Genomic DNA, 15,306 nt, shown 5'->3' on the forward strand with positions numbered 1-15,306 from the left:
CATTGTTCGTACCTCAAAATGAAAATAACGTCACGTCATTGGTTAAATTTCCATTGTTTAGGACGTTTTGATGTACACTTTTGAAAATGATATTACCCAGGATGCATTAGATTCTGAAATGGCGAATTAACAAAAAGTCATCAAACCGTATGATTTTTTTTTTTTTGCACATGTGTATGTTTTGTCTTTTCATGCCTATGGTGAATGAGTAAATATTTTGAGACATTGACTGCTAGGTAAACGTATCTAAAAACATTCTTTCCATCCTCAAATTCCCTTATTAAAAATCACACATGTTTGCGTCATAATGATTATAATTTGTGTTGTACAAGATGTCTAAAACATAAATTCATTGATTTAATGTATCAAATTCATGTACTTTTGTCTTAAAGTACTTTATAATCAGTCGTAAGGTTGTTTGAGGTTAGAGTGTAAGAAGTCGAACGTCAGACATATACATTTATTTCAGGAAGTAGAAAATATTATGTTCAGGGTGTTTAGATCTCGAGTTCGGATATTTATTGATTTTGGTACAACAAGATTTGTCTTTTGCAGTTTTGACTTTTTTTCTTGTCTTGTACAATTGTACATGGTAACCACAAGAAAGAACTCACAATACCAACTTCTGTATGTTTTTAATTAAATGGAAAAAAAAAACGTGGTAGGATTGTCAATAAAATAAGTCTCCACCAGAGCCCAAATGACGTAGAAGATTAGCAACTATAGGTCACCTTTAACAATGAGCAAAACACGTACAGCATAGCAAGATATAATAAATGGCACCAAAAACCAATGTAAAAAATAAAACATAATCGAAAAATTGATATGAAAAAAAGAATGACCGACAACCACAGAACTACAGACTCCTGACGTGTTGCATTTTAATGTTGTGTCGTTTGTTTTCTCTTATTTTTGAGATATTAAGATAAGACGTGGCACGGTACTTGTTTATCCCAAATTCATATATTTGGTTTGGATGTTATATGTGTTTTTCTCGTGGGATTTTGTCTAATGCTTGGTCCGTTTCTGTGTGTGTTGCATTTCAGTGTTCATTGTTCATTGTTCTCCTCTTACATTTAATGCGTTTCCCTCGGTTTTAGTTTGTTACCCCGATTTTGTTTTTTGTCCATGGATTTATGAGTTTTGAACAGCGGTATACTACTGTTGCCTTTATTTAGGACAAGCACATACAGAATGTGGCGGGGTTAAACAAATGTTCGGCGCGGTAATTATCCTCCTTATTAACATTGGACAGTAGTTTATCAGCTCATTATATTATAGGGTTATTGCATGAATATTGGAGATATTGTCCCGAGTAGAATTTTATATTGCACGAGCTTGTGAGTGCAATACATGTTCTACGAGGGACAATATTCCCCGAGTTTCATGCAATAACCCTTTTATTGTATAGCAATATAATATTTGAAAGCAAAAATTGGTTTAAACTAAGATTTTAACGTTGATGACGTCATGAGTTTTGAAGATTTATTGCACTAGTGCAATATTAGAACTTATTGCACGCTAACTTTTGGTTAAAGTTCTGTGGGAAATATTATATTGATATACAATAAAATTTGTTATTATATTCTTCCTAGATGTTACTGCACCAGTAAATTGCAAAGGTTTCTGTGCATTTGAGTGCATCCGTCAAAATAGGGTCTACGGAAATGTGGAGGACCCTACTGTTCGCGAAACTGTGACAAGTATTGACCCAACAGTATCAGTAACAAAAAAAAATGGAGCTGAGGTAGCTGTGTCAAAAACGTCTGTATGTTTTATCAGATCAAGACCATTTACCCTTATGAGGCAAGTAAAATTATTCAATTAGCATTTAAAAATAGATATAGGAAGATGTGGTATGAGTGCCAATGAGACAACTCTCCATCTAAATAACAATTTATAAAAGTAAACCATTATAGGTCAAGGTACGGCCTTCAACATGGGGCCTTGGCTCACACCGAACAGCAAGCTATATAAATGGCCCCAAAAATTACTAATGTAAAACCATTCAAACGGAAAAACCAACAGTCTATAATCTATATAAAAACGGGAAACGTGAAACACGTATGAACTACACACAGACGACAACTTCTGTACATCAGATTCCTGACTTAGGACAGGTGCAAACATTTACAGCGGAAATGTATGTGTTTTATTTGATATGATGGTTGTTTTCATTTATGTTAGAGCGCATTGAGGTAGTGGTAAGATCGCAATGTTCGCTGTACAATCGTAGTGAGCGAGTGGCGTTAGCGCTTCTAGTCTGAGAGACTTCGCACGATTTTACAACGACCTTTCTACGACCATCACGTTATCACTACAACCCAACTACGCCTCCAATACGACTATACCATGTTTATACCACGCTGTTCAAGACCATAGTATGATTCTAGAACACACATGCCGTCCCCATCACGCTCTTCTTACGACCTGACTACGGTCATACTACGACCATCATGCTCATTTTTGTTTTCACATGAAATACAAATGTATATAAAGAGGGGCAATACCTCTTTATGTTAAGGATGTCTGCTTGTCATGTTTTGGAATTTTTGTCAGATTTTCGGAATCCTCTGGTTTTATCCATTTGAATGCCTTAAAAAGATCCCCATGAACAGCTATTTTTCTTTTTATTAATCTTGCACATGTATAATTATAAGTCATTTGTAAAAGTCTTACATAATTTTATTTATTGTTTAATAGCATTTGAGAACTGTAACTGGTCAATGATAAAGCTATAAAAAATCAAGAGAGAACATTTTCCCGCCAAAATTTCAATGGCTAATATCTCGAAAACAAGCACATTAACCAATTTATTTTCTATCAATAGATACTTGTTTTATGCAGCCCAGTAGCCAGTACTTCGGTACTGGCATGAAAATACGGATTTTTTGTGTTATTAAAATTTGCTGTTACAAGATATATGAAATTATTATAAATTAAGGAATGTATCTCCCTCATGCAAAGCTCTGATTCCTTTCACGAATTTGGCTATACTTTTTGGACCTTTTGGGTTATAGCTCTTCATCTTTTATATAAGCTTTGGATTTGAAATATTTTGGCCACGAGCATCACTGAAGAGACATGTATTGTCGAAATGCGCATCTGGTGCAAGAAAATTGGTACCGTTAATTTTATTACTACCACTGGGTCGATGCCTCTGCTGGTGGACTATAAGTCCCCGAGGGTATCACCAGCCCAGTAGCCAGTACTTCCGTGCTGGCATGAAAATACGGATTTTTTGTGTTATTAAAATTTGCTGTTACAAAATATATGAAATTATTATAAATTAAGGAATGTATCTTCCTCATGCAAAGCTCTGATTCCTTTCACGAATTTGGCTATACTTTTTGGACCTTTTGGATTATAGCTCTTCATCTTTTATATAAGCTTGGATTTCAAATATTTTGGCCACGAGCATCACTGAAGAGATATGTATTGTCGAAATGCGCATCTGGTGCAAGAAAATTGATACTGTTAATTTTATATTTATGAAAAGTTATTCATTTTGAATCTGAGCAGCAAACATCCTTAACATGTTTTGGCCTTTTTCAAGGTGTTGTTAAACTGTCATCTGAGATAAATTTAAACTGTTAACTGTTATCAGCATTTTTGCATTTGTTGTTAACTGTTTTTGCCAAAGTCAAGGTGTTGTTAACATGTTTTTTGCCGCCGGCCCCCTTTCTATAAAAGCTCTGCATGTTTTGTGGTGAGCGTGGTGCGATCGTCGGAAAGTGTGGGGCTTTAACAAAAAACGACAGGAAATAGCGTGCACCTTCATCAACTTCATTAAAATTATCAATTTCATACACTTTGCGGTCTTGAATAATAAACCTGTAAGTTCTATAAAACTCACTTAATCACCACCCCATCTAAAATCATGAAAAGGATAGTACATTTGTAAAAAAAAAAGTTCTTATTATCATGTCTTGATATTTTGTACAAGTATCATTTTATACTAGTCAAAACATACATATAGTGCCTAAGACTTACTTAATATGAGAGTTTTTAACGATCATGTCTGGCTATAAAGCCCTCGGACGCTAAGCTATTATAGTTAATTTAACACCATGTTTACATATATTTTTTTATAAAAGGAGAAGGAAGGTCCAGTAAGACCCCTTTTTGGCCCCAAAATATAGCAGTTTTACAAAATTGTTAAATTGTAAACTTTTAATTATTTATTGGACATAAGAATGCTTCTGTTACATAAATATGGGCTGTTTTTGACAATACAATGCAAATATATCAGGTACTATCACCATAAAATCATGCTTAATTACTGAAATCTTCACAATTCTGTCATTTTAGTTAAATGTTAGAAGGCTTTCGTGTGAAACGAAAGTGGCCGCATTCGTATTCATCCTTAATATTGAAATGTAAGTTGTATTTTATGATAATACAAAACATATATAATAAAGGTTAAAGATGAACACGGATGCGGCCACTCTCATTTTTGACAAAAACCATCTGAAAGGTGACATTATCGGCGTATTTGGTAGATTTTTCATATTTGAGCTTCAAGTTGATTCGGATCGTTTTTAATGACTAAATTAGTTAAAATCTTTCACATAAACTACTTGATTCAAATGAAATAGACACTTTTAAAGTGTTTAAAAAGTGGTCAAAATCTTTCGTCGGATGAACCTGAAATTTGAGGCCAAAATCGGTCCTTACCGGACCTACTCCTTTTTAAATATATTGTTTTATGGGTGGGTCTCTAGTGACAATTCTGCTGTACCATATTTTACAGACTTTTATTTGTACTAGTTTAGATATGGTCCATGTTGCTTATTGTTTATCTAGTATTTTATGGATTGTTATCATTTTTTTTGTCATATCGAATGCCGTCGACTTTTTAATTAAAATACCTCTCTGACGCCCCTCTTTTAAAAGTAAAATGAAGTGCTAAAATAATTCATAGCTGCTGTAGTTATTCGTTTATGTACCTGCTATCTAATAAAATGGAAAGAATTCAAACTGAAAACAAAAATTAGAAATCCAATCTAATTAAAACCGATCTCTCATCGCTCCCTCTTTCTGATATGTCGCGTGGGTCAAAAACAAGAGCGATGAAAAATCGGATTTTAATTAGATTGTTAGAAAACAAAACAGTTTTACTGGCCATGATATAAAACTGCTATATTTCCGTTGTCTATGATGTTGTCTCAATGCTGTTGTTTTATTTACAGACGGGATATTCCAGACAACAACACACATTCTGAATACAGATGTTCTAAAAACACGAATTGTGACGCCTCCGGTGATATTTTAACATTCTTCCAATCTCCTTGGAGTAAGATAAGAACCATTACATGTTTTATAATATAGAAATACAGGAGATATATATTGGCCACATGCTGACAAATCTACTCATAACTAAAGAATATGTTACATTTGGATAACATTTTGTAATGATTAATTTATTTTTTCATTTTTGTTCGTGAATTTGACTTTTAGTAGGAGGAAAATATAAAGTTGAAGTATTTTCTCCGAAAAACTTTAATGAAGAAAAAACTGTTTCACAAGTTACAGCTTAAAACAGCTTAAACGCATACGCCTAACGGGCAAGATTAACATCATGTAATGTAATCGAATTATCTATCAACAGTTCCGTAAAACATGGACGCAAACCACGTGACGCAAACGTCTGCGTTGAATACCTATTGATGGCATTGGGTGCTGTCTTTTACTTTGACACACTATACGTTTCCTTTTTCTATGCTTTACTGAATGAATATTACAAAATATTTTTAATCCAATTGCAGAAGTGTTTCTAAACAACCCTCATTTCTGTGACGTCTGCAATGGTGTTGATTTGTCGTCCAGGCTTGTCATGTTAGGTAAATATTCTTTAAAGTTGTAACAAGAAACTTTCTTTTTCAAACAGAACTATGTAAACAAATCATTAGACATTATATTACATACATATGCATAATCACTTTTCAATGCCGCTCTTTTTCTAATTTTAGAACATGGGAGACACAAGAGCAAAGAAATTTCAAATTAGGGATCAAATTGAAAGGTTGTATACCTACGAATTCAAATTCGGACGAATTACAAATTATTGTCTTGCAAGATTTGGTTTCCAGTTTTTCTGTATTTTTATTTTTTAATGGTCCATTTAACTATATTAATTCGGATAAACCCCATAGACACACTCCTACATAAAACAAAATGCGATAACAAGTCTAGCCGATAGTATTAAATATGAAGCTTCATGTAAATGAAGTGTCTTGCATTCTGTGCATAAAAGAACATTTTCAAAAAGTAGTTGAGTATCTGAGCATGACCTGTTGCAAGGGCGAATATATTCCCTACCTTATTTTAAAATAACCTCCTTTTCCAGTCAATCGGTAATTCTCTGTTGAATCTGCTACTCTCCTTCTTAGGGTACGGAATCGGCCGAGTTGTGACGAATGCTTTTCCAATATCAAGTGGTAATCCTCGGGTGAATCCGCTACTCTCCTTCTTAGGGTACGGAAACGGCCGAGTTGATACGAATGCTTTTCCAATATCAAGTGGTAATCCTCGGGTGAATCCGCTACTCTCCTTCTTAGGGTACGGAAACGGCCGAGTTGATACGAATGCTTTTCCAATATCAAGTGGTAATCCTCGGGTGAATCCGCTACTCTCCTTCTTAGGGTACGGAAACGGCCGAGTTGATACGAATGCTTTTCCAATATCAAGTGGTAATCCTCGGGTGAATCCGCTACTCTCCTTCTTAGGGTACGGAAACGGCCGAGTTGATACGAATGCTTTTCCAATATCAAGTGGTAATCCTCGGGTGAATCCGCTACTCTCCTTCTTAGGGTACGGAAACGGCCGAGTTGATACGAATGCTTTTCCAATATCAAGTGGTAATCCTCGGGTGAATCCGCTACTCTCCTTCTTAGGGTACGGAAACGGCCGAGTTGATACGAATGCTTTTCCAATATCAAGTGGTAATCCTCGGGTGAATCCGCTACTCTCCTTCTTAGGGTACGGAAACGGCCGAGTTGATACGAATGCTTTTCCAATATCAAGTGGTAATCCTCGGGTGAATCCGCTACTCTCCTTCTTAGGGTACGGAAACGGCCGAGTTGATACGAATGCTTTTCCAATATCAAGTGGTAATCCTCGGGTGAATCCGCTACTCTCCTTCTTAGGGTACGGAAACGGCCGAGTTGATACGAATGCTTTTCCAATATCAAGTGGTAATCCTCGGGTGAATCCGCTACTCTTCTTCTTATGGTATGGAATCGGCCGAATTGATACGAATGCTATTCTAGTCAATCCGCAATCCTCGAGTGAACCTGCTTCTCTTCTTCGATCTAAATTTAACTGGTCAATCTACTTTGCTGAAACTTTCTTTAATATTTTCTAATTTCTTCTAGTTTTAAATATACATGAAATCCGTCCCACTGAACGTTTTTGTTTTTTTATACATGCCATTATGTTATTTGATTTGTTTTTTTGTATTTCATTTTTTAGATGTGAAAGTCCGTGAGTATTTTATTCTTCTTACATTTTGTCAGATTGTAATGTTTTACTTCAGAGGCTATTATAATGAACGTAATAACATATAAGCGAAACTAGATTACAGATTTGTGGGAAAATCAACGATCGATAAGAATATTATATTTAAATAGCATTATTCAGAGGAATCAGAAAAGGGGGAAAGGGGAAGGCAATAAGAAAGAAAAAAGAGGTACTTAAATATATAAATATTTTCACGATTTGTTCAGTTCATTGCCGTTTAACTCAAGATTTTTAGTTAATTGGTAATTTTTTGTTTCTGCGTAAGGTATACAATTGATGATATGATAGGAATTATTAAGAATCTTTATTAGTATAAATTAACATACAATGACATCATCAACGACATTGATACTACATAATATCGAACGCAGAAAAAAAACAGTAAAGTAAACTTCTGAACTATATAAGGTACGGGAAAACAGTTATCGTCCCTTTCCGAATTAATTTCTTCATGTTTTTACATTATAGATCTACCATCTTGACTATTTTCTCTCGGAATATGTTTTTTTTTATCTATATAAAGTAGTCAACAAAAGAAACGATACACGACTTTGAAATAAAATTTATCAAAAAGTATTAAATATAAAACAAAATGAGATACACTATTTTAAAAAGCTTTCATTTGCAATTTGTTTGCACATGTGATAATAAAAATCAAAACTTGTTGGAAAGTATCTAAATTCCGTGTAAACGATCATAGTGTGCAAATTAGTTTTGCGGAAAGTTGAATGAAAAATCGACACATAATTTTCTAAGTATTGAAAAAAAATCAAATTTGTTAAAAAATCTTCAATTTGCTAATCAAGTTATGTTCATGTTGTAACTAATGGCTTGAATGATGGTTTTTCAATTTTTTGGGAAAAAAGTGTTTTTTGAAATCTTTTATTTTTTTTTATTTTTGTCTCAAATCAATGCTTTAGATATGAAACAACACACAGTAAATTTGGAACCTTTCGGATTAGTTTTAAGATTGTTGCCGCTTTTTGAATATCACTTTACACATACTGTCTATGGTAAATCAGTTGATAAATGTATACATTTCAACGATTTCTCGTGGGGCCGAACTTTGCCTTTAAAATAAACGAAGAAACTGTATGATTTTTAAAAACAATTTGATGGCAAACACTGTCTTTACCTTCAAATGAGAGGTTGGCATCCTTAGTTAGAACTTCTGTTTTTAAAATTGTCGTTTTATGTTAATTTTGTAAAAAAAAACAAATCGCGAAAAACGTCACGAAAGCAAAACATTTTTTTTTTTTTAAACGGATTTATGATTCCATAATGATTAAGTATTAATACCTTCAATATTGGTCCAATGAACGGAAAACTTTATCTTTTATTTGAAAAAAAATCTTGTATCGTTTCTTTTGTCGACTAGTATATATATATACATAATTATAATAGTTTTACGTGTATATATTATTATATATTGTTTTTCAGATTGTGAAATACGTAAGTATAATGAATATTATTGTATAGCAATATAATATTTCCCACAGAAAGTAATCAAAATTTAGCGTGCAATAAGTATAGATTATCATATACTTGAATGAAATATGACTAAAATTTTACAGTTCAATAACTATGCTATGACAGGATTACTAGGTATATCCATCAGATTCCTACGAATTTCCTCAGTGGGCTGATAAAGGAACCTTTATTGACTGCTTGCAAGAATATTGGGAAATATTGTCCCTCGTAGCTCGTGCAATATAAAATTCTACTCGGGATAATATTCCCCAATATTTCATCAATAACCTATATAATAGGAAATCTATATTTCTATTTTTATTTCTTTTTCTTGATCATATGTTGTATGCGATTGATACATTATATCTACATGTAGCTGCAATCGCTCTTTTTGTCTTTACCTTTCAAAATTCGACACACAAAAAAAATATAAGTATAAATAAAAAACAACCCACAAAAAAATTATAAGTATAAATAAAAAACAAAACAACAACGTTTAATTATCAAGAGGGGGCGAAAGATACCAGAGAAAACAGTCAACATTATAAATCCAATTATGATATGAATAGAACATAAGTAGCTTGTTGTTCGGTGTGAGCCAAGGCTCCGTGTTGACGGCCGTACATTGCCCTATAATGGTTTACTTTTATAAATTGTTATTTGGATGGAGAGTTGTCTCATTGGCACTCATACCACATATTCCTACATCTATTAAAAGCTGCATGAAATATTGTTTTAGGGAGCTACCATTTATATTTTTACAAGGATAAAATTTTAAAAAGAAGCAGGACAGGAGTTTTGAGTAAAATCAAATGGTAGCTCCCTTAGTACTATCGGGTAGGTCAAGTGTGTCAGCTGATTAGAGTAAACTTGAGAGTTTAGAATAAGAAACTTAGAAAATCTGCATTAATAAAACGATAGCAATTATCTGCCAATTGTCGGTATGATTTTTTTCCTGTTTAATTGTACTTGTTCATTTTCTTTTGCAAGATATTGATGAAAATCGTCGACCAACGAAAATCTGTGGCAGAACTGTACCTAAAGGTAAGAAAATAACTTAAGGATGTACTGAGAAGAAGTTAAGGATTTTTTTTTCGAATCTTCGGACTCATTGGATTTTCCCTTCGATACAGGATAAAATATTTTGCTCTATACCAACTATTTTTCTTTTCATATAAGACTTCAATTATAGCTCATGAAAGATGATTAACCAAAATTTAAGCAGGTTGTTGATTTATTTTCTTTCGATTTGAAACCCAATACCAATGCAAATGTAAGGTAAAAGTCCGGGTCACCCTTTCCCTTCACTTTTAGAAACTTAAAAATATCGAAAAGAAGATTGAAAACCTATCAATATTTGTAGCTTACTTTTTTCTTATCTAATGCTCTTCTGACTTATAGTGTTAATTTTAAAGTATTTTTTAGAATCACCTTAGTACATCCTTAAGATTACAAACACATCCAAAAAGTCTGTATGATTGAGTTTATATCTTTTTTATATATACACATAAAATTCTATGTTTACGCTACCATGTCATGCGCTCTTTTTCATAACAGTCGTGTAGGGTGTTTTCTACTTCATTTCAATTTATTAACATGCGTGTAAATATGGTCATCTTCACAAATGTTTAAAAGTTGTTTTACAATATAAAGCGTTGTAAATTCACTCTTTGATATGTTTGTAAAAATGTATTTTTTTCTCCAGAAACAAGGTTAGTCATCTCTATTCATACACCGTATATTTTGCAATCGATACATTGTAACTTGGCATATATTTTAATCCTGAAAAATTAAACTTTGTTCGAGAAATTCAAATCTTGTTAAATTACAGATTTTCTGCCCACGCTTTTATTACAATGATTAAACAACACTCCGTTCTACCTTCTGTCCATGTAAATATATACATCAGCCAATGAAATTACAGCTTGCAAATTTTTAAAAGGGTGAATTATTTATTTACAACAAAACTAGAGAATCCCGAAGGGTCTAAGCGAAAAAGAAAGAACGGACCGTTGTCTGAGCGCCGACAGAGCCGTGAAAGTGATAGTTGGTCGAAGGATGTATGTTAAAATCAGATATCTGAAATTAATAGTTGTTTTATTTCTAGACGTTGGGTGTAACTTACCTTTGGTGTGCCCTGTGACAATGGCGGGACAAAAACATTGTGGATGCCACGAATTGAGTATTTATGACGACGGGTTTTGCTGTCCTAAGAGGAATGAATCTGTACATCACTATTACAAGGACAATACGTACACTAAGCCGAACGTTTACATAAAACAACCGACATCAACATACACTAAGCCGAAAGTTTACATAAAACAACCGACTTCAGTATACACTAAGCCGAAAGTTTACATAAAACAACCGACCGCAACATACTTTAAGCCGAAAGTTTACATAAAACAACCGACATCAACATACACTAAACCGAAAGTTTACATAAAACAACCGACCTCAACATACACTAAGCCGAAAGTTTACATAAAACAACCGACCGCAACATACTTTAAACCGAAAGTTTACATAAAACAACCGACCTCAACATACTTTAAGCCGAAAGTTTACATAAAACAACCGACATCAACATACACTAAACCGAAAGTTTACATAAAACAACCGACATCAACATACACTAAACCGGAAGTTTACATAAAACAACCGACCTCAACATACACAAAGCCGAAATATTACAGAAACCAACAGTCTAGAACATACTATAAGCCGAAATCTTACAGAAACCAACAGTCCAGAACATACTATAAGCCGAAATCTTACAGAAACCATCAGTCCAGAACATACTATAAGCCTACTTCTTACATTAAACAACAACCCAAAACATACTATAAACCGAAATCTTACAGAAACCAACAGTCCAGAACATACTATAAGCCGAAATCTTATAGAAACCATCAGTCCAGAACATACTTTAAGCCTAAATCTTACATTAAACAACAACCCAAAAAATACTATAAACCGAAATCTTACAGAAACATACAGTCCAGAACATACTATAAGCCGAAATCTTACAGAAACCAACAGTCGAGAACATACTATAAGCCGAAATCTTACAGAAACCAACAGTCCAGAACATACTATAAGCCGAAATCTTACAGAAACCAACAGTCCAGAACATACTATAAGCCAAACTTTAGAAGAAGCAACAACTGGAACTTCCAAAGAAGAAGAAGGTATAGAAGAAGAGGCTGAAATGAAAGAATCAGTCATCAATATATACTAATAAAATCTTCAATGATAAATTTAATGTGTTAGATATATAATTTCGATAATTTCGATAATTCTGCCTACCAATTTATTATGAAGTTATTCGTAAAGCCATAGGGGTAAATTATAATAAAATTGAGAATGGAAATGGAAATGTGTCAAAGAGACAAAAACCGGACCAAAGAAAAAACACAACAGCAGAAGGTCACCAACAGGTCTTCAATGTAGCGAGAAATTCCCGAGCTCGGAGGCGTCCTTCAGCTGGCCCCTAAACAAATATATACTAGTTCAGTGATAATGAACGCCTTACTAATTTCCAAATTGTACACAAGAAACCAAAATTAAAATAACACAAGACTAACAAAGGCCAAAGGCTCCTGACTTGGGACAGGCGCAAAAATTCGGCGGGGTTAAACATGTTTGTGAGATCTCAACCCTCCCCCTATACATGTACCTCTAGCCAATGTAGAAAAGTAAACGCATAACAATACGCACATTAAAATTCAGTTCAAGAGAAGTCTGAGTCTGATGTCAGAAGTTAGCATTCTGCAACTGATAAAGGCTTATACACTCACCAAAGATACCAGCTTTAAACGTGTGTTCGTCTAGAAAAGAACCATCAAAGACGCTCGAATGAAAAAAAGTAAAAAGAGGCCAAATAAGGTATAAAATTGGACAGCATCGAGGACCCAAAATTTCAGAATGTGTTTATCAAATATAGCTTACGTTATCTACTTCCTGGAATATAAAATCCTTAAGAATTTCGGTAAAATTAAATGTTCTGTGAGCATATAATTTATAATAATGACCATATGATCAATGGTCATGATATGGTCATTCAAGTCATTAGAGAAGCGCTGACCACTGGTCTTGTGATACACTAGGGGAGGGGTCCTCAAAAACAGTCTCATCGACTGTCACTATAAACTCATATTTTGTATACTATACGCTTGTTTCGTCAACAAAAGACTCATCAGTGACGCTCGAATTAAAAAAGTATAAACGGCCAACTACCGGTATAATAATAGTGATAGTAAACGCAAGTTCTTGAATATTGCATCAACCGAGAAATATACTTAAGAAATAATTCGTGCATGAATTGCTCTATGCTCTTTTTAACATGGGTAGGCATAACATTTGTTAATATCTTAATACCGAGCGTTAGCGAGGTATTAAATGTTTTCAAATATAATGCCTATCCATGTTAAAATGAGCATAGAGCATGGCATGACAGAATTATTTCGATTCTAATAGGAATATTTTGAACTTTTGTACTTTAAAGCGGACCTATATTAGACACTCGCAATGTCGCCATTTTGATATGATGAACAAAAACGTTATAGAAAAATCTCAACAGTTTATCATTAAAAAAGAACAGAAACATTTAAACTTACTTTTATAATGTTTTTATTTAATTTCCTAGCGAGCAACACCAATAAAATGTCCATTTTGATCTCGCGTTGTTCAAAACTTACCGGACGTTGCAATTTCAATTGTGACGTCAATCACGTGTAGCCATGTTCTATTCGAATTAGAACATGGCTTTGTATCCATGATGATGATATGACGAACTCGTTGGTGAGATGACGAACTCGTTAATGAGATGACGTTTTCGTTGGTGAGATGCCGAACTCATTAATGAAATGACGTTTTCGTTGGTGAGATGAAGAACTCGTTAATGAGATGACGTACTAGTTGGTGAGATGACGAACTCGTTGGTGAGATGACGAACTCGTTGGTCAGATGACGAACTCGTTAATGAGATGACGAACTCGTTAATGAGATGACGTACTCGTTTGTGAGATGACGAACTCGTTGGTGAGATGACGAACTCGTTGGAGAGATGGCGAACTCGTTGGTGAGATGACAAACTAGTTAATGAGATGACAAACTCGATAATGAGATTACGAATTAGTTGATGAGATGACGAACTCGTTGATCAGATGACGAATTAGTTGATGAAATGACAAACTCGTTGATGAAATGACGAACTCGTTAATGAGATGAAAACTCGATAATGAGATTACGAATTAGTTGATGAGATGACGAACTCGTTAATGAGATGCCGAACTCGTTAATGAGATGACGAACTCGTTATTGAGGTGACAAACTCGTTAATCAGATGACGAATTAGTTGATGAAATGACAAACTCGTTGATGTGATAACAAACTCGTTGGTGAGATGACGAACTCGTTGATAAGATGACGAATGCGTTGATGAAACGAAAAACTCGTTGATGTGATAAAACACTCGTTGATGTGATAAAACACTCGTTGGTGAGTTGACGAACTCGTTAATGAGGTGTCGAACTCGTTGATAAGATGACGAACTCGTTGAAGATATGACGAACTCGCTTATGAGATGACGAACTTGTTGGTGAGATGACGAACTCGTTTGTGAGATGACGAACTCGTTGGAGAGATGACTAACTCGTTGGTGAGATGACAAACTCGTTAATGAGATGAAAAACTCGAAAATGAGATTACGAATTAGTTGATGAGATGACGAACTCGTTGATCAGATGACGAAATAGTTGATGAAATGACAAACTCGTTGATGAAATGACGAACTCGTTGATGAAATGACGAACTCGTTAATGAGATGAAAACTCGTTAATGAGATGAAAACTCGTTAATGAGATGAAAACTCGATAATGAGATTACGAATTAGTTGATGAGAAGACGAACTCGTTAATGAGATGCCGAACTCGTTAATGAGATGACGAACTCGTTATTGAGGTGACAAACTCGTTAATCAGATGACGAATTAGTTGAAGAAATGACAAACTCGTTGATGTGATAACAAACTCGTTGGTGAGATGACGAACTCGTTGGTAAGATGACGAATGCGTTGATGAAACGAAAAACTCGTTGATGTGATAAAACACTCGTTGATGTGATAAAACACTCGTTGGTGAGTTGACGAACTCGTTGATGAGGTGTCGAACTCGTTGATAAGATGACGAACTCGTTGAAGATATGACGAACTCGCTTATGAGATGACGAACTAGTTGATGAGACGACGAACTCGTTGACTTAAACTAAATAAAGAAGAACTAGCTATGAATATGTTTATTGTATCATAATTGA

At 34.2% G+C, this 15,306-nt stretch overlaps 1 protein-coding gene across 1 annotated transcript; it reads left to right on the forward strand.

Annotated features, from left to right (window-relative positions):
* The first annotated feature begins 9,968 nt into the window (after positions 1-9,968).
* On the forward strand, positions 9,969-12,245 carry LOC134690469 (uncharacterized). Its single transcript, XM_063550438.1, has 2 exons — positions 9,969-10,035; positions 11,099-12,245. Exon 2 carries the CDS (start codon positions 11,137-11,139, stop codon positions 12,199-12,201), a length of 1,065 nt encoding a protein of 354 aa, XP_063406508.1. The 5' UTR covers positions 9,969-10,035; positions 11,099-11,136; the 3' UTR covers positions 12,202-12,245.
* Positions 12,246-15,306: the final 3,061 nt, after the last annotated feature.

Source organism: Mytilus trossulus, chromosome 11 (assembly GCF_036588685.1).
Source record: "Mytilus trossulus isolate FHL-02 chromosome 11, PNRI_Mtr1.1.1.hap1, whole genome shotgun sequence".
Taxonomy (NCBI): Eukaryota; Metazoa; Mollusca; class Bivalvia; order Mytilida; family Mytilidae; genus Mytilus; species Mytilus trossulus.